Consider the following 22,204-nt stretch of genomic DNA (forward strand, 5'->3'; position numbering starts at 1 on the left):
CTTCTTGAAGGCAGAAGGTACAATGCCCGTTTCAAGAGACTCATTGAAGATCCGTGTGAGGAATGGCGTGAGGATATCACTGCAGGATTTGAGAAGCAGCCCAGGTATTCCATCACTGCCAGTTGCCTTCACCGGAATTATCGCTTGCAGAAGCTTATTCACAGCAGCATAAGATGCTGTTCCCAGACAGCTGAGTGAGTGTTCAGCTGGGGGTCCATTCGGTAATGGCAAGTGGGCTGGCCGATCAGGGTCAGTTACAATGTTGCTAAATGCCACGCTGACCTTGTTCACATCACATGCAGGGTCTTGCTTGCTTCCTCCTCTGCCAGTGATGGAGTTTAACAGGGACCACATCTTCCTTGGATTGCGATTGTTGACAACACATTCATCACTGAAGTACTGGTTTTTCCTCCGTCTGACAAGGTTTGCTGCCGCCGTTCGAGCACGTTTGTACTGGTGGAATAATGCTATGTTAGCCCGGTCTCGCAGCCATCTTCGGTGCAGCCTGTTTTTTGCCATCGTTAGCTGGTAAGTGTCTCTGTTAAGCCATGGCCTTCTTCTGGAACGCTTCTTAACTGGGGTCATCGGGGCATGATGGTCCAGTACACGCATTATGCTAGCGTGCCAAGTGGACCACATATCGTCGACGCTCGCATGTGGAGGAAAAATGTGAAGGTCTGCTGCAAGCAGGTCAGCGCGGAGAGCTGCTATATCCACTCTGTGCAGCTGCCTAGTGAGGAGCGAACTCGCTGGCTGGCTTACTTCAGTAGCACAGCTGAGTGAAGCACTCACAGCAAAGTGATCGCTGATGTCACATGGTACGATGTTCCAGGATGTTAAGCTGGCATGGTTGACCAAGACTAGATCTAGTATGGTTCCACGCACACATTGGGGCAGAACACGAGTTGGTGCTGTCACAACATTCTGCAGTCCATAGCTTCCACACGTGTCATGCATGTGGCGCAATTGTGGGCCAGGAGAAACTGGGTCAGCATTTACATTGAAGTCGCCCATCATAGTGACCGATCCGGTGTTGTTGGTGGCTGCCTGTAAGACAGTCTCTAGTCTGGGCCAGAACGCAACTGTTTCACTTGGCGGCCGGTACACACACCCTAAGAGGTGAGGCGCCCGGGCACCTTTAAGCTCGATCCAGGTGCACTCTACATCATCCGCCGTCAAATCCGGGCGAGGCTTCACGGGGAGGGTCGACCTGAAGTAGATACATGTTCCACCTCCTCTTCCACCGGCACGGTCCTGACGGGCAATACTGAAGTTTGGGATCCGGATTTCTCCATCAGACACTGTGCCATCAAGCCATGTTTCAGCAACACCGACTATGTCCCAGCACTGGTCCGCGATCAGCTGCTCCAGGGCGTCGACTTTGTGCCGAAGGCTACAAATGTTGATAAAGCCAAAGCGTACCCAGGAATTTGCTGGGGCGCCTTGATGGGACCGTGGTGTAAATGGTATGGCATTAGGGTTGAGATGTCTAGTGAAAAGACCCGGAATAGATGGGGCGGCATTAGGATTAGGTTCGAGTCCTGTTGGAGAATTAGGGTCACCCAGTGCTGCCATCATTCTTTATCACTGGTCGGATCTGTGGTGGAATGTTTACCATTGCTGCTGCCAAGATTGTCTTGTGATGCTGCATTCTGATGTTGGTCACGGTCTTTAAACTGCCATGGTCTGGCGTACAGAGGTCACCGGCCAGAAGTTTGGGGATACAACAAGCAAGAGGGCACTTGCTTCAACCATTAGTCGTGCTGACACCTTTCCATTTTCTGCTCTGTGCATCACTCCCTTAGTAGTGACTTCCATAGATTAGATATTTAGTACACTACAGAGTACAGTCATGACTTTTACTACAGTGCTGGCATCCAGGGAGTCGTAAAATACCGTGGTATTTTACGACTCCCTGCTGGCAACTGAAATCCGACCGCCCTAGCGGGGCGCTAGCCGCCTTACCGATTCGTACGCGAGACGCTAGGGGGGTCGGATTTCAGTTGCCAGCACTGTACTCCCTGCTTCAGTAGAGAGGTTAAGATGCACGTTATTTCCGACGTGACGCGAAAGTTCAGCTCGCGTTAATAGAGAGGTTAAAGGGGAAGTATACCCTAAAATCAAATTTTCACCAGTTGTAGTCTTCGGGGTGCTGAGTCGAATGGTCTTGGTCCGAGGAAGCTGAGACGCTCCCTTCCTACTTGAATCCCAATCGAACTCGCGCACTTCCACCGAAACTGGGTGACTGCGCCCTACTAGATGGGGATTTGTATGCAAAATGTCACTAAAAGCGCCATTTCGTTCTTATAAAAGCACGGATGACCGCGATTGGCCCATATGTTGTAGTCTTTTGGACGCTGAGTCGACTGGTTTTGGTCCGAAAAGGCTGCGATGTAGCGTTCCTCCTTTATTCCCAATCGAACATGGTTGAACAAGCGGTCACGTGCTCCTGCGTACACCAGTCACCTGGTCACCGTGCCTGCAGGGTACAACTTACTAGCCTGTTTGACCTTTTTTGGGTGCACTCCTGTCACTCGAGTTGAACTCGAGTTGAACCTTGGTGTGAAATTTGTCGCCTGCTGGCGTGGTGACCAGGTGATTTGGGCACCCAGGAGCACGTGACCGCTTGTTCAACCATGTTCGATTGGGAATAAAGGAGGAACGCTGCATCGCAGCCTTTTCGGACCAAAACCAGTCGACTCAGCGTCCAAAAGACTACAACATATGGGCCAATCGCGGTCATCCGTGCTTTTATAAGAACGAAATGGCGCTTTTAGTGACATTTTGCATACAAATCCCCATCTAGTAGGGCGCAGTCACCCAGTTTCGGTGGAAATGCGCGAGTTCGATTGGGATTCAAGTAGGAAGGGAGCGTCGCAGCTTCCTCGGACCAAGACCATTCGACTCAGCACCCAGAAGACTACAACTGGTGAAAATAATTTTAGGGTATACTTCCCCTTTAAGATGCACGTTATTTCTGACGTGACCCGAAAGTTCAGCTCGCGTTATTTGCTCACACGTCGAAAAATCAACGCGAGTGACCTGCTGCTCACGTCGAAATTTGGAGTTTTACGCCAAATTTGACGTGAAATTGCGCGTCACGTCGGAAATAACGTGCATCTTAACCTCTCTATTTGCTCGCACGTCGAAAAATCAACGCGAGCGACCTGCTGCTCACGTCGAAATTTGGAGTTTTACGCCAAATTTGACGTGAAATTGCGCGTCACGTCGGAAATAACGTGCATCTTGACCTCTGTAGTGTTCCGCTCACACTTCAGTGTTCCGCTCACACTGCACTGGTAGATCTACATGGTTCATGCTGCTGATCACACGAAAAGTGTGGTCTATACAGCCTAGGTGTCCGCGAGGATTATTTTTCATAATCCCCGCGGCGCTGCGCGCCTTGGGGATTTGAAAAAGAATCCCCTCGGAACCGTGCAGTCATACCACATCAGCTCAGGACAGTACACCAGTCCATGGTACACATGGTAGATCTACACTGCTACAGGAGGTCTTCTGCCGTTCTGGTCGTAGTATATAATTATGTACAGGTCTAGGTCATGGAGGAAGTCAATATGACGATTTGTTTTAGATTTGCTCGCTGGATCACGATGAGCGTGTTGCCATGATCTAGTCGCTGCTCTGCGGTGGTCATCCGTGGGCTGATAAGGAGTAGATCTACACTCGGTTGCTTTTGCGTGAGTGTGTGTATCTGTCACTGTTTGTGGTGTGCGCGTGTACGTGTGTGTGTGTCGAGGAAGACGCGTAGTGAGCTTGAGCCTTGACCTTTCCAATGCAATTCCTGGCAACCATGGCGCCCCTGATGTACACAGAAAGAGCGTTGACGAGTTGCCTTCGGTGGATCACCCACAGTGTACGGCAGTAGCCTAGAGCTCCGTGGACCGTAAAGTAACTTTAGTTCTACAACTCCCTGTTGGTGTTCGCATGAAGAAGAAGAGTGGAGAGTGTGTTGAAACCTTCCTTCGCTCTTCCAGGTGCAAGTGCAGCATTCCATCCAGACATCCAAGATGGTCAATTCGCTACTACCCGCTTTGGCTGTCTTCGCTCTTCTTCTGATCAGCGGACCGTTACAAAGCACGTAAGAGTCCACTTATGGCCGGCCACCCCATGCAATTAAAGCTGTGTGTTTGTGTTTGCGTGTGTGTCGTTCCATTTCCGAATAGCTCTAGGGCATTGACTGTTATGGTTCGTTAGACTAGATGTTGACAGTTTGTCCGTGAGGCACGTATCATCTTTATTTCAGAACTAAGTTTTACAGAAATGATGTTTGATAAAGGACTGCGTTGTGCACGACTGCTCGATCATCTTTTTTTTTTAGAAAAAAAAACTCAAGCTAAGGTGGAACTAGTATTAGAGAGGTTGCGCACAACGAGTGCCGTTGCGAATATTTTAAAGAAAAAAGCTAACGAATATTTGTAAATCGTGAGGCTGCGCACAGCGTGTGACCATTTTTATATTATTATATTTATTACAACATCTCAAGACTCGTGGAAACACCGGCCAATGTGAAGAGCCTGAGTGGGTGATTGCCAACCACGGCGATAAATAAAAGTAAGGGGAGGGAAAAAGAAAGAGTAGCAAAATGAACAGCAACAACTTTGTAAAGAAAGATAATGTCAAATAAAACAGTGAAAAACACAGAGACGCAAAGGACATGTGGATAATGAGCTATTTATGTCGTAGTAAATAAGGTTTTCGTAGTAGGTCGACGCTGCGCGCGCGGGGGTACGGAGAGTCAGGAGAAGGAGCTGTAAGATAATTATCATAATTTTAGTACTGCACGTTACGAAAAATATTTTCGTAGATCTGCTCTGTTTCTGTCGCGTTTGGACAGAGCTTCGTTGCAACTTTCGTTACTCGAACCCGGACGGTCGAAATATTATGAATGTTCGCATACTTGCCAACCATACCGGTTCTCCCGGTATTATACCGGGAAACTACGGTCACCACCGGCATACCGGGGCTTTTTTTTTTACTTTGATCGAAAAACTACCGGTATTGGCACTGAACCATGAGTGTTCATAAAAAGGTTGTTTTGTGGTGTGACCAGGGCACATGCGGCCCTGCACTTCACAGAATAACACATGTAAGGGCGATCTGACAATCAAGAAACTCAGGTTTTGGTCCCATATTGAACAATGGGTTAGAAATGAATAAAAAGAAAGAAAAGAAATTGACAAAAAAATGCGGGAAAATACGCAAAAATAATCAAAAATTGCCCAAAAAAGAGAATATGGCCGAAATTGACGAAAACCAGGAAAATATGGGAAATGAGAGAAAATTAAGGGAAACTGGGTGTGTGACTAAGGGATTTGCTTTGGCTAGGTTGGCAAGTATGTGTTTGTTGTGCGCAACCTCTCTATTATTAGACTACTGTGAAGAGAGCATTAGGAGAAATTGAAGGAGTATTATGTGAATGGCTGAACGTCTCGGTTTCAGCTCTACACAGGTGAACGTTTCGGTTGTGACATTTTTGCCTGATGGTGTCCCGTAACTTTCCAAGCTTGGGAAATATGAAAATCACTTGAGTTGGGTTTGCAACATGTTGTGGGTGCAGTCGTGGTGGTTGTGGTGGTGAGATGGGATCTGGAGAATCAATCACAGGTGTCTGATATATACTTTAAATGAGCCTGTCCCACCTTGCTGCAAGTAGCTGTGACTAGGCTATTTAACTGTACAACTTGGGCTACTTGGGATACTTGGGCGTTAGTAGACAGGTCTGCTGGAACATGTTTGAGAGAGAGAGAGAGAGAACGTTCCACATTGTACATGTCTGGAACGTGTATGAGAGAGAGAGAGAGAGAGAACTTTCCACATTGTACATGTATGTAGTCTGTAGAATTGCCACTGGGCGCTGAGGCAAGCTGGGCAGGATTTCATAGCTTTTTCAGGTGCTTCTTTCCCGCCTTCCAACGTCAAACAGTCCTGTCTCTGCCTACAGTGTACTTTAACATGGCTGGCACATCTTCAGATGTATCAGGCGGTGAATCAATGTGTTGTGTACAGTACTCAGTGACAGTAGTCTGTTCAGTGTAGGTAGTAGTTAGTAGTCAGTAGTGATAGTGCAGTGTTGTTTTGTTTTGTGAGCAGTAGCAGTTAATAGTAGTTTGCAATGTACTGTTAGTGATCAATACTGACAGTGCAATTACGTCTGAAGTAAAGTTATTTGCTTGTGTGCAGTATAGTCACAGTAGTAGTCTAGCTAGCTAGTAGTAGTAGTAGTAGTAGTAGTAGTAGTAGTAGTAGTAGTAGTAGTAGTAGTCAATGCCCATTGTAGTTTGCAGTTTGTGTTTGTGCAGTTCGTAATGTAGGAGGCAGGGAAGTAAGGTCTTATCTGCACCCCCTCCCCCCCCCCCCCTCCCATGGGGTGGGCATGAATATCATGTTTCTGTGTACAGTTCATTCACTAGCTAGCTGTAGCAATGTGAATACATCATCACTTGGCTTGGGTGTACCTGGTGGCACGCAAGCACTGGTTTGCCACTGAGACGGATATAATTATATGATGACATCATTGGCGCCACCATAGGAATAACCTCTATACACTAGCCTGTGACTAGACATTGTCATTGATAGCTTTGCAGAGCTGTAATCATCCTGAGATGTTTCCAACAGCCTACAACACCCCACTCTTCCTTGGGCATACTTGCAGTAGCAAGATGCTTAGCCTAGCTAGGCATGCATGCACTTGAACTGTGAGGATTAAAAATAAATTATGATCTATGATAAGGGACATGTCACATGAGGTCATTATCCCCTTTTTTGAAGGAGCTTGCAATGAGACCAAGTGTGAGCCGATTGGCCAATGCGCACAGTGTTCAAAGTGTTGTTCCCCTTGTCATGCCTCTTGTTGATGCAGTGCTAGAGATACAGTACAGGAGATCTATGTCTTTGATCTAGAGCCCACTAACAGTACAGTCATGTACACGACTGGACATTGTACATCTACTGCATCTAGAGCAGAATCATAACCAGTAGTCACACTACATGTACAGTATCAGCCTAGCCTGACATGTACTGGAAATGTAAGCTCAGAGCAGTACAGCCAGGCCCAGGGACCTTGGCTAACCTGCCTGTCACTGCATCAGAATCCTGACACCAACCTGTCTCACCCACAGCCTGGTCTTGGGAACCTTGCTCAAGTAACACATGTATTTTGTGAGGTAGTAATCCGTATTATTATTATTATTTTGACTGGTTTTGAGGGAAAGAGACATAGAATAATAATATTATTATTATTATTCTGCAATTCCCCTATTAATAACTGAGTATCTACCGTACAATGTTTCTATCAACCGGTTGTGTATTTTGTTAAGTGTGTGTGTGTGTGTGTGTGTGTGTGTGTCCGATATGGTGCAGCGATTTCCAATCGATGGGTTGCGGGTTTGATTCCCGACGATTATGGTCACACATGTCGTTCTTTTCTTTCTCAGACTCCTCCTGACTTTTCTTTCATTCTCCTGGGTGGTTACCAACAGCTAGTGCATGCCGGAGTATGTGGTGTGATGTGTGTGCGGGAAAAAATGAAAAAAAGTCCAAAAAGTAGGGATTCACTGGCCAGAAAAAGCCACTTCAAAGCTCTGTGGTGTAGACCAGGCTGAATAGTAGTGGTCAATTTTTCAGCCTTGGAAGCTGTTGAATGGTGCACTCTCAGCACAAGTTACTATGGCTTCTTCTGCTCTAGCATCGCTCTCATCGCCTCCGGCGATGGGTGCAAAATGGTCAAATGATGGTGGTGGTTGTGGTGATGGTGTGTGTGTGTGTGTGTGTGTGTGTGTGTGTGTGCGTGTGTGTGTGTGTCGATTTCCAATCGAGAGGTTGCGTGTTCTATGCCCGACGATTATGGTCGCACACGTCTTTCTTCTCTTTCTCATTCTCCTAGCTCTTCTTTCATTCTCCTGGGTGGTTTACCAACAGCCAGTGTATGCCGGAGTATGTGGTGTGGCGTGTGTATGTAAAAAAATAAAAAAATAAAAATAGGGATTCACTGGCCAGAAAAAGCCACTTCAATCAGCTGTGTGGTGGATACCAGGCTAAAAGTTAGTGGTGGTCAATTCATCAGCCTTGGAAGCTGTTGAATGGTGTAATCCCAGCACAAGGTGCTATGTCTAACATAGCTGTTCGCTATCATCGCTTCCGCGGTGGGCATGTCTGAGGTCAGGTCAGGTGTGTCTTTCTCATTCTCCTAGCTCTTCTTTCATTCTCCTGGGTGGTTACCAACAGCCAGTGTATGCCGGAGTATGTGATGTGGTGTTTGTGTGTCAAAACAAAATTGAAAATAGGGATTCACTGGCCAGAAAAAGCAACTTCACTCAGCTGTGTGGTTGTTACCAGGCTAAAATTAGTGGCGGTCAATTCATCAGCTTTGCAAGCTGTTGAATTGTGTAATCCCAGTACAAGTTGCTATGTCTAACACGGCTGTTCGCTATCATCACTTCCGCGATGGGCATGTCTGAGTCTGAATGTGTGTGTGTGTGTGTGTGTGTGTGTGTGTGTGTGTGTGTGTGTGTGTGTGTGTGTGTGTGTGTGTGTGTGTGTGCACGCGTACACATTCTTGTCTGCGATTTCAGATGCTTTATTGTCACCGGTTCGTACGAGTGCAAGCTAAGCGATGGAACAGTGTTGACCAGTGGAGATTACACCTCTCTCCTCTTTGGTGAATTCTTGGTGGCCCGTGATACGGTTGCCGATCGTTTCTATGACGATATGACCTGCACATTCGACTTTGAAACGTCTATTGTAAGTGCAGAAGGTCTCTCATTATGATTATATATGCAGTGTCAGGGGCGTCGGAAGGTAATTTTAAAATTTCATTGAGCATCATTTCCATTATAACTGCCCAACTGGAGCAAGTATATGAGGCACCGGTAGCACTGCACGGTTGTGTAAAAAGGCTTGTTTGTTTGTGTTTATTTAACTTAGCCCAATCAGATAAAGGCGAGTATGGAGGGAAAGAAGAGGTGACATTTGGCGAAGATGAGTGTTTATGGCTTTGAACCGGTCACAAAATGAGCGAACCGTTGACCAAAATTTGGAGCTCTGGGATACTTCTTAGCTGCTAACGCTAAATTAATGATGACTACCTGCCTACTTGGCTGAGCAAGGCGTGACATCCATCAAGTATTTCTTGCTGTCGAATGTACAGCAGCCCGTAAATACTCGACTGTAATAGTATGGTGGTTCAAGAGATCCTTGAAATACTGGGAGATGACATGCAATGCTTTGCCGTGTCAATGTCTTACAACTCCTGCTAGTCCTGGAGAATGCAATTGCAATTTCAACCTACTGAAGTACATGTATACTTGCAGCGATATTATTTATTGCAAAAAGCCTGTTACGGATGAGTCAGGTTCAGGTCATTCCAAGCTACTACAGTGTACATGGACTGTATTATTGTCCTATGTCAGCACTGTCATGCAACTGCACATGCAGTACCTGTCCAGTACAAACTAATCATGTTACCATGGTTACACTTTGGACTCAGCTGCCTACCTCCACTTTTTGTCATTGCGATTTCAAATGAGTCGTCTACAAAACAGCTACGTGTCACAAGATTAAGAATCTAAGATTCAATGATTTTTCAAAAGGAAGCAAGCCTCAATACGTGTTTGTGTGTGTGTGTGTGTGTGTGTGTGTGTGTGTGCGTGCGCGCGCGCGCGCGCGTGTGTGTGTGTGTTCAAATAGCTGTGTGGTGGATACCAGGCTAAAAATAGTGGCAGTCAATTCATCAGCCTTGGAAGCTGTTGAATGGTGTAATCCCAGCACAAGTTGCTATGTCTAACATAGCTGTTCGCTATCATCGCTTCAGCGATGGGCATGTCTGAGGTGTCTGAGGTGAGGTGTGTGTGTGTGTGCGTGTGTACGTGTGTGTGTGTGTGCGCGTGTGTGTGTGTGTGTGTGTGTGTGTGCTCTTTGGCCGCTAGCCTACGGAGCGTACTGCGTACCGTATTCAACCGACCTACCCCATGTCTGTCGGCCCCTCGTATGAGGGGACATGTGACCATCTTACGGCAATGTTCAGGACAGGACAGGTGTGTGTGTGTGTGTGTGTGTGTGCGTGTGTATGTGTGTGCGTGCGTATGTACGTGTATGTGTGTATATTTGGCTTATTATTGGCACGTGTGTGTGTTTGCGTGTGTGTGTGTGTGTGTGTGCACGTGTGTGTGTGTGTGTGTGTGTGTGTGTGCACGTGTGTCTGTGCACGTGTGTGTTCACTTGCTCGCACTCAACTGCAGGACCGGTATGTGTACATTGAGCTGTACAACTGTCCTCTCGTAGACAGCACAACCACCAGCTGTAACAAGGATAGAATTCAATTCCTGGGTCTTTCCCCATTTAACCCATCCACCCATGTGTTCGAAAAACTGACATGCTTCCATGACCTGACCGGAGCAGCTAGTTATGTGCCGTCTAATGTCATTAAAGTAAGTTTAGTTTTGCATCTCTACTTGAGTACTTGTTCCGGTGTGTCCCTGTGTTATCTGTACTTTGTAGTCGCAACAAGGGAGTTCTTGATATTGACCCGGCCGTGTCGACGAAAGACTCACCAATCCTCTTGCCTTTGTCTGCAAGTCATCTTTTGAAGTCAAATGCAGTCAGGAGGAATCATTGTTTTTTTTTTTACAAGTTTTTGTGCATAATCTCAGCACAAAGAAGGAAACATGGATAATCTCTGCACTCAGCATCCAATAATTTATTTACAAAATGAATGTAGAAATAATTAGGGGTGAAAAAATATTCCGAATATTCGAATGTTCATTCGATAAACTCAACCGGACGAATATTCGTTACGACGAACAAATTTGAATACTGCATGCATGCCGAATTCGCCAAATTCTCGCCATCGTCCTCTTCCTCATCAGCATCGCAAAAATTCTTTTCGTTGCCACCTGGCGAATCGTGATCATAGCCGCTGCTGCCAACATCAGCAGCATCGCCAGTAAATTCATCATCGTCGCCAGGAAGTACAGCAGCTAGTGTCTCATCCACCGTGAACCAACGACAACTGGCCATGTTGAAGACAAGGCTTGAAGCGTAGTGCGCTGGCTCATATAAGAAGACCTTGAGTCTGTGGGGATTGCCCTATCAAAATATGAATAAATAATAATAATAATAATAATAATAATCTTCACTAGTTTGAGGGAAAGAGACAAACGGGAAAAGTCTGAAGAAAAAATTGACTGTCACCACCAGGACACGAACCAGGGACCCTCGCTTGTAGCTATAATAATAATAATAATAATAATAATAATAATATTAACTGGTTTGAGGGAAAGAGACAAACGGGAAAAGTCTGAAGAAAAAATTGACTGTCACCACCAGGACTCGAACCAGGGACCCTCGCTTGTAGCCAGCGATGCTCTAACCACTGAGCTATGGTGTAGTCGTCATCCCAGCAGAGACCGTTCAACGTTTTCTTCAGACTTCGTAATAATAATAATAATAATAATAATAATCGTTTTCTTCAGACTTCGTAATAATAATAATAATAAGGCCAAAACAAAAAATAGGCTTGTTTCCGGTCGTCGACCCCTCAAAAAGGAGACTCGGTCGGCCGGAATGAAACTACTTTTTTGGATACTTTTTTTTGGTTCCTCAATCGTTGTGGCATTGATGGACAAGAGCAACTACACATGTACATTGTACATTATATCATGGCAAGGATCAATGTCAAAGTTGACTGACTCACTGTTCTTGTACAGCATGTGGTGTATTCCTGTTTTCGTACATCCTGAGAAATCAAGCAAACAGTTCGAGTCCTTCCAGCTCCGTTATTCTAGCTCGTATCGACCCCGGAGGTTCTCGAGCCGACAGCTGAGAATCTCTGCTACCTTGTAGGTGTTTCGATTGTGGAATTCGGTTGAGATAGACTGAGTTATGACTCGTTTAGTGCACTTGCACACATGGCATTGCCACCGTTTGCATACATTTGGGACCAAAAAAAGTTTCAGAATTTGGGAAAAAGTGGCCCGGTCGGGCGACCGGAAACAAGGTCATTATTTGTTTTGGCCTAATAATAATCGCTGCAAATTCTTTATTATTGTTTTGATGTTGGAGTTCGGATTGAGTTTCTTTCCTTTCTTCCTCTTCCTTCAACTAGTTCTTGTCCCTTTGGTTTTTAGGTTTTATTTATTTATTTGTTTTTGTTTTTGTTTTTTCACTTTCTTTTTTGCTGTCCCACCCATGGAAATATTTCCCGGTGGGTCTGGCTTATCGCCTTCGAAAGAAGTGAATAAAGGAGAAATAATAATAATAATATCCGGATCCGGGAAGTTGAGCACGCGTCGTTCACCCCGATCGTCCTGTCTTCTGCTGGTGCCCTGGCGAAGGAGGCCACCCGGTTCCTGAAGCTGCTCGGAACGAAGCTCTCCACCAAGCTCTCGCAGCCTTATCCCCTCGTGATGGGAAAGCTGCGGACGGACCTGGCTTTCAGCCTTGTCCGCGACTCCGTCCTGATGGTTCGTGGGAGTCGCCGTGCATTCCGTGCACCTGGTCTGGCGGCGGATGTGGATGCTGTTTCTGTGGAGGCCCGCATTCCCGCTACTACGTGACGCTAAGTCCTCCTGGGGTTTGCCGCTCTCCGGTCCTCTTTCATCCCGTTCTCCCCTCTTTTTTTGGGGGGATTCTTTGTACTTCGTCTTTCTTGTTTTTCTTGTTCCTTTGTTTTTTTGTAGGACAGATTTTTGGTGTACTGATTTCGGTTGTTGTTGTGTCTGACTCTATTCCCAATATATAATTCTGTGGTTGGTTTTCCAACTCATTGGGTTGTCGTTTCCATCATGAGTTTGATTCCATTGTGAGTTTGATTCCATCGTGAGTTATTATTTTTAGAATTGCAAAAAAAAAAAATAATAATAATAAGGCCAAACTAAAGAAGGTGTGTGGTTCGACTCACCCGACCGACCGTACAATTTCAGCCCGACCGTAACTTTTTTTCGGCGGGCTGTCGTGTGACTGACGTACGTGGACTGAACACGTCCACGTCTACGTGCTGTGCGGCGTGAGTCTGCGGACGCAGGCGGCTCCTTTTGGACTTGACTTGTAGTTGTACTGCAGTGCAGTGCAGTGAGTGGTACGACTGCTGCCTTGTGCTGGTAGTAGAGTCTACTCGATACGCGTATACAGTGTATTTACATGTACTAAAAAATATATTAAAAAAAAAAAATCCGCCCGCCCGCCCGTAAAAAAAATGTCCATGTTAGTCGAACCACACACCTTCTTTAGTTTGGCCTAATAATAATAATATAACTACTTTATGCGTGACTATATCTGCGGATTTCCAGTTATACAGTCACGTACTGTAAGACCCCTGGAAATCCTGTGACGATTATGCTCTTTCCTACAACATGAAACCATCTTCAAATACATGAACCATGAACACATAGTGATACTACATGTCAGTCGTAACTTAAACGAAAGAATATTCGTTCGTTCGTTCGTTAAAGGAAAGAATATTCGGATAGTCAATATTCGTATTAGTTTCACCCCTAGAAAAACTGAATGAGTAGTTGTGAGTTACTTGCTCCGTTAGCAAAAACTTCGTGATGGATTTGGAGGGACTGGTTTGCGCACAAACTGGTGCGAAATGAGTCACGATCACTTTCATGGCCTTCCCTGGCATAACCTGAAAAAAACGATTCAAGGAAAGCGACCGTTCACAACAAACCAACAGGAAATGCTGGATGCGCTGTGGCAACATAGGTGATGACAGCCATGGCGAACGGAACTGAAATACAACTTCTCCAAGGTCATAATGCGCTGCTCAACCTCTCTAGCTCTTAGTTTGGGAGTGATATAGAGCGACAGAGAGGAGCAGCGAGCCCACACAATGAGTGAGTGAACAAGCAGCTGCTCCGATCGCACGGCACAATGAATTCAAATTCTTGTTCAACCTGTGCAAAGCCCAGATTTGAACGTTGCTGACCATGCATTCATTAGAAGTCTGCAGTCCGACGTGAGTCTCGTGGCTCAGGAGAGTCAACGGGACTTGCTAGCCGCTACTGTTCAGTGCTGGCAGGAGTATCCATCAGAGAAAATGGAATCAGTCTGGCTGTGCCTTTACTCCTCGTTTCGCAGAGTTCTGGAGAGAGGAGGTGAAACCAGGGAGTCAAAATATTTTACGGCTCCAAACTGTCGCCAACCTCATCAATAGCGACATTTGGCCCATCACAATAGTCCTGTTGTTATTCTACTGGTGCCATGGAACTGTATGCAGTGACCATATTTGAAAAACTGCGGCACTGGGAGCACATGGGTCTAGTTGCACAATGCGACATAACCATGTCATCACTTTCACATGATTGACCAAAAAATGATTCCTTCTATGTGTGGTTTGTATCCGAATCCATGTTTGGCCACCATTTTCAAGTGTTTCTAGTCAGATTTGGTATTGAAGGTGCCTCTAGATTTTTTAATTACACTGAGCTCAAAATCTTAATTTACTCGATCTGTTGATTACACTGAGCTCAAAATCTCAATTTGGCGCTTGTCGCTTTTTGCATCTACATGTCAACTCTTCATATGCATAGTTGCACACGCATATACATAATGTATGCATATAAATGCAGGGTTTCTACTCAAGCTCTATTATCCTACCTCACAGGCAAGGAAATTTCTGCGTCCACTTTACCAACACCACCACCGTCGCGCTCTGCCAGAGACTAGCAGCCAGGAATCGGGAGTGGCAGGCCTCTACGGCGGTGGCCTGGCTATCGACCAGGCTCCAAATCTTGATCTGAACGAAGCCTAGGTGTTCTGTGTCCTTCCTTGGATGGAGAATTGTTGGGACCACAGGTTTGATGTTCTTCATTGTCGGTATCGAAATGGAAGACAGCCACTTGACTGCACCTCAAGAACTGATGACATTGCAGGAAACGCCACACCAGGCATGGACGCGTCTAGACGATGTTCGGCATCTTGTCGGCAGGTTTTTACTTGCGTGCCTTGGTGACAGCCAAGCTAGCTAGTGTTGAACCAGGACTCGAGAATAGGGGCTCTTCCAAGCTGTCATACATCAAACTGGCCACCTGAACTATCAACAGCTCGGAGGTATGGCTTCAACCTGTAGATGACAGCTTGATGGCACTCATTTGTCGGAATTGTCGGTATTCACATCGCACTCTTGGTCACGGTGAACACAAATCATGTCGTTTTGGCGAATTGTCCCTATTCAAGCTGTTGTTATATCCGAGTTGAATGTATGCAGTGTGATGGGTATTTGCTCTGGCCACCGAAAAAAAGTGTCACTATTCGCGAGTTGTCGCTATACTCTAGGTTATTATTGGCAAAGTCAACTGGACAGACCTCTTTCTCTTGCGCCTTCGAAAAACATATGAAGTACATGTATACTCAGAAAGTGGTGGACATTACGCAACTCCACTGTATACACTATACTGTAACAGTACATGTGTAGGAGAAAAAATGTGTTTGCTTGCCCTTGTGCTTGAATGTATTAGGTGACTTTCACCAGCGACAGCGTAGCTGATTCCGAGAGCCAAGGCTGCTATGGATGGTTTTATGCCTATCCCAACCCTAACATGGATTCCTCCTTTCCAGGTTTGTTACTTCTACCTATTTGGGCATGCATTCTTACGTTTAGTTTTAAGCAGCATTCACGTAGGCCACCATTAACACACCCATCTGCATGCACACTACACAGCACTGAGAGCATTGAGTTGTGGGGATAGGAGTGGTTTGTCAATCGCTGTTTGCCAGGCTCGCAGTGAGTATTATTTTTAGTGGCAGCAGGGTGAGTGACCCTGGCCGCATCTTTATGTTGGCGTCAAGGTGAGTGACCCTGTCGCATCTTTTGAGAGCCGGGTGGGCTGTGTGAGCCGCACTGGCAGGATGAGCCTGGTGAGCGAGATTGACTCCCCTCTTTATTCAGTTATTTAAACTGAAGAGATGTGATATTGAATGTTGGTTATTGTGATACCAAGAGGAAAGTGAAGATGTGCCTCAGCATGGTGCAGCACAGCAGAAAAGAAGCAGAGGGCATGGGAGGGTGGGCTTTGAAGAGAGTCACCAGTCAGCCATGCAAATCTGAGCAGGAAGCAAACTGTGAAGTGTCCGGCGCGGCGCATGCGCCTTCTGTGTTAACTTATTTTTGCGCGCTCGCAAAAATTCATTTAACACACCCATCTGCATGCACACTACACAGCACTGAGAGCATTGAGTTGTGGGGATAGGAGTGGTTTGTCAATCGCTGTTTGCCAGGCTCGCAGTGAGTATTATTTTTAGTGGCAGCAGGGTGAGTGACCCTGGCCGCATCTTTATGTTGGCGTCAAGGTGAGTGACCCTGTCGCATCTTTTGAGAGCCGGGTGGGCTGTGTGAGCCGCACTGGCAGGATGAGCCTGGTGAGCGAGATTGACTCCCCAAATTGATAAAGCATCCTATTCCCACTACGACACCAGAGATTGCGCAATAGTTGCCTAGTGTGATAAGGCAATGGGCAAGAAAGAAAGCTGGGGCACAGCACAGCGCCGGGACAGAAAATGACAGCAGAGCTGTCAATGTGTTCAGAGATCTCAGTTCGGGTATTACAGCTTACCGGCAGAGAGATGGGCAGGCTTCCATCACGAGGAGGCACAGGGTGCTGACGCTGTCTCCCCAGGAAGGGATGGAAGGCGTCTTGGGTCAGATGGGTTCCGGTTGGCTGTCGGGTGGAGGTTGTGGAACCGGAGGAGCTCCTGGCGGGATAAGGCATCAGCACGCACGTTAATGACGCCAGGAATGTGGCGTGCAGTGATCATAAAGTTGCCCTTCGCACAGATGAAGAACATTTGTCGGAGAAGTGCCATCACATTAGGACACTTGCTGGTGCCAGATGCCACGACAGCAACTACTGCAGTGTTGTCCGAGTGGAAACAGATGCGCATGCGGCTCCACTTGTGGCCCCAGGTAGCGCATGCCACACAGATCGGGTAGAGTTCCTTGAATGTAATGCAGCGTGCAGTGAGGTGCCGAGGCCAACAGACTGCGAACCATTCAGGGCCGTAGAGTGCACCGTAGCCGATCGAGCCAGAGACATCGGTCTCGATGGAGATATCGTCTGCCGCTGTTACATGGGATTGCAGCAGGAGGGCTTTGCCATTCCACCCCTCCAGCAAGTGTGACCACCACAGCAGGTCTAATTGGCAACCATACGACAGGCGGACATGATGATACGGCTTGGTGGTATGCATCAGAGCAGGCGGCGCATGAACGTTCGTCCTGGGATGATCACGCGACTCGCAAAGTTGAGTTTGCCTAGTAACTGTTCTAGATCCTTGCGCGTCAGGGATCGGCGGGTTCGGAGGGAGCCAAGCGTAGAGCGCAAGTCAGCCAGCTTGTCATCAGGAAGGCGAGCAATCATTTGGACGGAGTCCAGCTCAATGCCGAGAAACGTGAGGACATTTGTAGGCCCTTCTGTTTTCTCTTCTGCAATAGGAACCCCGAGGTACTTGAAAACAGCCAGGATAACCTCAAGACGTTGGCGGCATAGAGGGGAATTGGCAGGCCCACACAGCCAAAAATCATCCAGCAGATGCAATAAATGTGGGATGGAAAACAGCTCGTGGCAAATGCTGCAAAGGGCATCAGCAACACAGTTGAACAAATGAGGGGCTGACCGCAGGCCAAAGGGCAGGACCTTGTCAAAATAGAATTGATCACGCCACTGAAAACCTAGCAGATAATAACAGGCTGGGTCCACGGGTACAAGACGAAATGCATTACGGATATCCAGCTTAGCCATAAGTGTGCCTGGACCATGCATGCATAAGAGGTCTATGGCGTCGTCCACCGTGACGTACTGAAGAGAGAATGTGTCTTTGTCTATGCTGTCATTCACGGACTGGCCATTGGGTTAAGACAAATGGTGGATCAGACGGAGTTTCCCGTTTTTCTTGGGGACAACGCCGAGGGGTGAAGAAACAAAAACATCAAAGGGTGGGACAGAAAATGGGCCGGCAGATTCGCCGGCGCGAATACGATCAGCAATGTGGTCGTCAACAAAGGAAGGTTGTTCACGTGCAGAAGAAAGATTATCAGAGAACAGGGAATGCATAGTGCCAGAGTGTCCAACATTAAAGCCATGGTCCAGCCCGTGCAAAACAAACTCAGCAAGATTTTGGTCAGATATGCGTGGCAGTAATGTGTGAAAACGAACAGTGTTCAGGGGAGTGGAAGTCGGCTTACTTTTTCTCAGTGGGCTTAGACGTCTTCTCGTGGCTATCTGCAGGGCGCTGCCACCTGAAGCGGGTGGTGCTGGTGCAGGATGTGGCGGCATGTCCTTTGTCTCCACAGGAGCTGCAGGCGTGGAGACGGTCGCATGGTGTGCGGGAGCATGGCCTGCCGCGGTTGAAGTTAAAGCAGACCTGGCGGGTGCTGCCCGCCACGGATGGAAAGGGCTGCGCGTGTTGAGCTGCGGCATGTGGACAGCGGTCGCGGCTGTGCTGGAGCGTGCATTTGGTGCACGACGGACGGGGTGAGCGGAGTAGGTGAATACTCCACAGCGTCTGGTTGATCACGTCCCAGCGCAGTGCCATGCTGGCGGTGTGTTGGCGAAATGCTCGATCATAGTTCAGCACAGCAGACGTCGTGAACTGTTGGTTCGCAGTACAAAGTATGTGCTGATAGCAGACGAGCTCATGAGCTCGGTCAGGACGAGCACGAACGACGATGCCCATGTAGATTGTCCAGGCCTCCAGCCAAGCCGAGAAGTCGTTGATCGCGCGCTTTTGCTTTGCACTGAGGTTGAGCGAGACCTGAGCCGTGTCGCCGCCAGCTGTAACCAATTGTATTGGCTCCTGTCCCTGGGAGCTGAAGTTTTCCGGCAAGAGTTCCTCAAGTTCCACAAACTCTCCGCGCTGGATTTTTTCAATCGCGCGACGTGGCGGTGTGGGTAGAACCGAGGACTCGGAGAGAACTGGAGGTCCTGGCAAAGTCGGTGGTTCCGACAGGACTGGAAGTTCCGGGCAGGATAGGTCCGGAGCTTGACGCTCCGAGCGTGGGAGCGATCTTTCAGGTGCGGAGCGCGAGCGTGGGAGAGATCGGCTTCCAGACTCAGCACTGTTCTCCAGGCGTTCCACGCGCTCGAGGAGAGGGTGGAGGGCGTTCATCACGGCCGAGGAAATGATGTCCGGGGAGAGCAATGAGGGCTCGTCCTGTTTGAAGAGAGTCGCCAGTCAGCCATGCAAATCTGAGCTGGAAGCAAACTGTGAAGTGTCCGGCGCGGCACATGCGCCTTCTGTGTTAACTTATTTTTGCGCGCTCGCAAAAATTCATTTTGCAGCAGATTCCTGCACTATGCGCAGTGTGTATTTCTTCCCAATAAGGCACATGGACACCGTACACAGGGCCATGTAGTACCTGTATTGGCAACTACTGTGTGTAGCTAGGTCCAGGACGGGCTTGCAGAATTCAGTTAAAGGACGATTTCAGTACAATCATACACATAGCTAAACCGGATGTGCATTGAAAACCCTGCAAGACATGGAAGGTCACTCACAGAGTGTTTGCATAGTGTGTATTGGGGGTACAATAGTGTGTATTAGGGGTACAATAGTGTGTATTAGGGGTACAATAGTGTGTATTAGGGGTCCAATAGTGTGTATTGGGGGTACAATAGTGTGTATTAGGGGTACCATAGTGTGTATTAGGGGTACAATAGTGTGTATTAGGGGTACAATAGTGTGTATTAGGGGTACAATAGTGTGTTTTAGGGGTACAATAGTGTGTATTAGGAATACAATAGTGTGTATTAGGGGTACAATAGTGTGTATTAGGGGTACAATAGTGTGTATTAGGGGTACCATAGTGTGTATTAGGGGTACAATAGTGTGTATTAGGGGTACAATAGTGTGTATTAGGGGTACAATAGTGTGTATTAGGGGTACAATAGTGTGTATTAGGGGTACCATAGTGTGTATTAGGGGTACAATAGTGTGTATTAGGGGTACAATAGTGTGTTTTAGGGGTACAATAGTGTGTATTAGGGGTACAATAGTGTGTATTAGGGGTACCATAGTGTGTATTAGGGGTACAATAGTATGTATTAGGGGTACAATAGTGTGTATTAGGGGTACAATAGTGTGTATTGGGGGTACAATAGTGTGTATTAGGGGTACAATAGTGTGTATTAGGGGTACAATAGTGTGTATTAGGGGTACAATAGGAATACAATATGGGCATGCAGGGACGGCACCAGATCAGTTTGCATCACATTGAATGTGAATTGTATTTGGAGCCATCAAGAAATCAACACCTAACGTTCGTTGAAACGCAATAAATCAATATTGAATTGTGTGGTTTGGGAGAAATGTCTTCACCAGATCACCAGCATTGCTTGTTTCCATTCTTTGCGTTGGATTGAGTGCATGCACAAACCAGGTATAAGTGTGACGTTGTTCTTACTTGCGTCCTTTGATTTCAGGTAACGGCAATAACAACGATGACGGCTCTCTGGTAAGGAAAAAACTATAGTCACGGCTGTAGCATGCTTTCACTGCCAGTAACTCTAACCCAGGCAGGTGCGGGCCCGTATCTGGGCTGGTGTATGGAGACGTTTCTAGACCCATGGCACACACGACTATCACAGTTACAGTCCTGGGTTGAGTTCAATAGTTACTATTGAACTCAGTCCATGACGGTCCCTACTTTCATGCTCACTAAAGGCTGAACAGGGATAGTACTTATCTTCACTAAGTTGCTGTTGTGAGATTCCCAAAAAAAATGTTCCTGGCCAGAGATCAAAATTTGACTACTTGCAAGTGTGTTGGCCAAACTTAAAAGGGTACAGTTCTACGAAAAACACTTAAGACTGTGAGCAATGAAGGCTTTATTGCTATTTACAGTGACACTAAGTTAAAACATGATTCCATGTCTGTGTTTGTGTGTCTTTTCATCATCAGCCTGGCGGCGCCCCACCTGGCCTGGTAAGTTCTCACAAGCTTATAGTCACGGCTGTAGCATGCTAACACGCACAGTAACTCTAACCCAGACAGGTGCGGGCCCGTATCTGGGCTGGTGTATGGAGACGTTTCCAGACTCATGGTGCACAATACTATAACTATTGCACCCAACCCATGACGGTCCCTATGTTTGTAGCATTACTGTATTCCCACATGATGATGGTCATCGTGAACATTGTCCATTGCTAACTCGCTGTTTCCGAGAAACGAGAAAACGTGGAGAGGTGAATGCTGTTCAGTTTCCAATGTGCACAGTACTTCAAGTTCTGATACTGTCGTGGACATTGAAATCCGTTGAGATGACAGCTGCCGGCCCCCTTACAGCTTTTAGCGCGTACATTCACTGTAGTGTAGTTCATGTATACACTAAGAATAGACCGTGGCCAGCGCCCTGCGGTCGCTGGACTTCTTAACGGATTTCCATGTCCACAACAGTAGAATGTAGTGGACATGTCACATGCACATCTATTATCCGGACCTCAAAGTGACGGGCACTTCGGTCTACCGGGCACCCTTTGGGCAGTTTCAGTGGAAATATTACTACTCTTTTGTAACTTTTTGTAGAAATAGTATGCCCTATGCCATATGTATGACCTATGCCATACGTATGACCTATGCCATACGTATGACCTATGCCATACGTATGACCTATGCCATACGTATGACCTATGCCATACGTATGCCCTATGCCATACGTATGACCTATGCCATACGTATGACCTATGCCATACGTATGACCTATGCCATACGTATGACCTATGCCATACGTATGACCTATGCCATACATATGACCTATGCCATACGTATGATCCAGGGTAGGTTGTCGTACGCTTCCAACGCCTTTTATCCGTCACTTCAAATTGGCAACATGGAGCCCCTCACACGTCTAACGAAGTGCGCTATCCGCGGCTTCTTCGGTCTGCCACCGTGGTCGCGCACGAGCCCGATCTTTGAACAGCTCCGCCTCACCACCCTGGAGGACATGTTTAACATTAAGCTCCTCATCTTTGTCCGTCGTTGTCTGTTCTCCCGAGCTAGCTCCCTCTTCACCAGCTTCTTCGTGAGAGTTACTGGTGACCGCACTCGGGGAGCAGCACATCACCTCGTTCGAGTACCATTTTGGCCCGGTCCTGCGGGTCGAGCGACCATGCAGTTCACCAGCGCAGTCCTGTGGAACCAGCTCCCGCCTGATCTCCGTTCCGAGCCCAGCCACCTTCAGTTCTGTGCCCTG

General features: G+C 47.2%; 1 protein-coding gene across 4 annotated transcripts in view; it reads left to right on the top strand.

Annotated features, from left to right (window-relative positions):
- LOC135808924 (uncharacterized) overlaps nucleotides 1–22,204 on the top strand; it is a 72,102-nt gene that overhangs the window by 28,703 nt on the left and 21,195 nt on the right. The window contains exons 1-7 of one of the 4 annotated variants that reach the window (XM_065322175.1): nucleotides 3,775–3,904; nucleotides 3,996–4,099; nucleotides 8,592–8,760; nucleotides 10,257–10,445; nucleotides 15,477–15,576; nucleotides 20,436–20,467; nucleotides 20,914–20,937. In XM_065322175.1, coding sequence (XP_065178247.1) covers nucleotides 4,029–4,099; nucleotides 8,592–8,760; nucleotides 10,257–10,445; nucleotides 15,477–15,576; nucleotides 20,436–20,467; nucleotides 20,914–20,937 — 585 coding nt within the window. In that variant the 5' untranslated portion in view covers nucleotides 3,775–3,904; nucleotides 3,996–4,028. Of the gene's footprint in view, nucleotides 1–3,774; nucleotides 3,905–3,924; nucleotides 4,100–8,591; nucleotides 8,761–10,256; nucleotides 10,446–15,476; nucleotides 15,577–20,435; nucleotides 20,468–20,913; nucleotides 20,938–22,204 lie in introns of those variants that run through there. The other 3 variants (XM_065322174.1, XM_065322173.1, XM_065322172.1) reach the window with 3 other exon arrangements.

Source organism: Sycon ciliatum, chromosome 2 (genome assembly GCF_964019385.1).
Source record: "Sycon ciliatum chromosome 2, ocSycCili1.1, whole genome shotgun sequence".
NCBI lineage: Eukaryota > Metazoa > Porifera > Calcarea > Leucosolenida > Sycettidae > Sycon > Sycon ciliatum.